The following is a 1207-nucleotide window of genomic DNA, read 5'->3' as shown; positions in this document are numbered from 1 at the left end:
CCGGCCCGGGCTCCCCCCCCCGTTGCCGCAGCTGCCGTTCGCCTCCAGCGGCTCCATCTCCTCCGTCCTCCGGCCGGCTCAGAGCATCCCCGGGGGCAGAAGCCGGTGGGTGGCGGGACTGGGGCAGGGCCGGCCCGGGCTGACAGCGCACCTGCCCGCCCGGCTCCTCCTCCGGGACGGGGCCGGCCCGTCGCTGGGCTCGGTGCGGCGGCGGGGGATGCCGGTGCGGGGTTGGCGCGGGGCGAACCGCTTTCCCCGGCGCAAGCCTCGTGTCCCAGCCCCGGGGCTGCGAACCCAGCCTGCTCGGGGGCTGTGGGGGGAGAGGAGGAGGAGGAGGAGGAGGGTACGGTGGGGTCAACAGCCTTTGCACAGATCCTGCGTCAGCCCAGGCAGGGGTTTCTCTCCTCTGGAGTGTGTTTTTCTTACGGCCGTGGTTGGGAGAAGGCGCTGTGTACGCTGAGCGGGTTGCGTGCGCCACAAAGCTGTGGGCTTTAAACGTGCGCTGAGTACGGTGGAACAGAAATGAAAAGTAAACGAGAAATTAAGATATCTCCTCTTACTAAAAAAGACTGTAACTGCAGTTCATATAGCAAGGAAACATCTCGGAAAGCATCCTGTTGCTTCAAGCATTGGTGTTTCTTATTCTCCGCTTAGTAGTATGGCTGTGTGCAGTAGGTTGTAGGACTGAAGGATGAGGTTGCGGGGCTGAGAAACATGTAGAGGTCTAGGGAAGATGGATATATCCCAACAGAAGTTTTGCGGTGGGTGCGGCGTTCCCTGTACTCACTGAGCAAAGGCATGTTCTCTGCTGATGGTCAGGCCAAATTTCCCTAATGGACTTTCCTGACTTTTGAGTTGTACCGGGAAAGGTCAGGCTCCAGGCAAAGGTGCATTTGAGAAAGAAATATCAGCAAAAGTTGAGTGTGTAATGACAAGGGCACTCTTGTGCTGTAAAGCGTTGTGCAGAAGGAGATCAGAGATCCAGGACACAATTTCACCACTAGCAGCAGCTGTGATTTAAGATTTAGGTGCATCTGCACTGAATCCCAGCCCCGAGAAAGTCAGATCCAGCCCATGGGCTCTTCCATCACTTCAATTCATTTTACACCCTTTTATTTTGTGACTATTTGGTTGGCAGGTCTCGCTTATCATGGCCATGTGGTTCAGCCTGTACTATTGACTGGGGGCTGTAGTTCCCCCATCAACT

At 56.7% G+C, this 1207-nt stretch overlaps 1 protein-coding gene across 1 annotated transcript in view; it reads right to left on the bottom strand.

Moving 5' to 3' along the window:
• The window catches only part of NIPAL4 (NIPA-like domain containing 4), a 7866-nt gene extending 7809 nt beyond the window's left edge, over positions 1-57 (bottom strand). The window contains exon 1 of the mRNA XM_010578995.1: positions 12-57. Coding sequence (XP_010577297.1) covers positions 12-57 — 46 coding nt within the window. The remainder of the gene's footprint in view (positions 1-11) is intronic.
• Positions 58-1207: the final 1150 nt, after the last annotated feature.

The sequence above is a fragment of the Haliaeetus leucocephalus genome, unplaced genomic scaffold (assembly GCF_000737465.1).
Source record: "Haliaeetus leucocephalus isolate CR32 unplaced genomic scaffold, Haliaeetus_leucocephalus-4.0 Scaffold656, whole genome shotgun sequence".
Classification (NCBI taxonomy): Eukaryota; Metazoa; Chordata; class Aves; order Accipitriformes; family Accipitridae; genus Haliaeetus; species Haliaeetus leucocephalus.
This window is presented reverse-complemented; position numbering and strand designations above follow the sequence as displayed.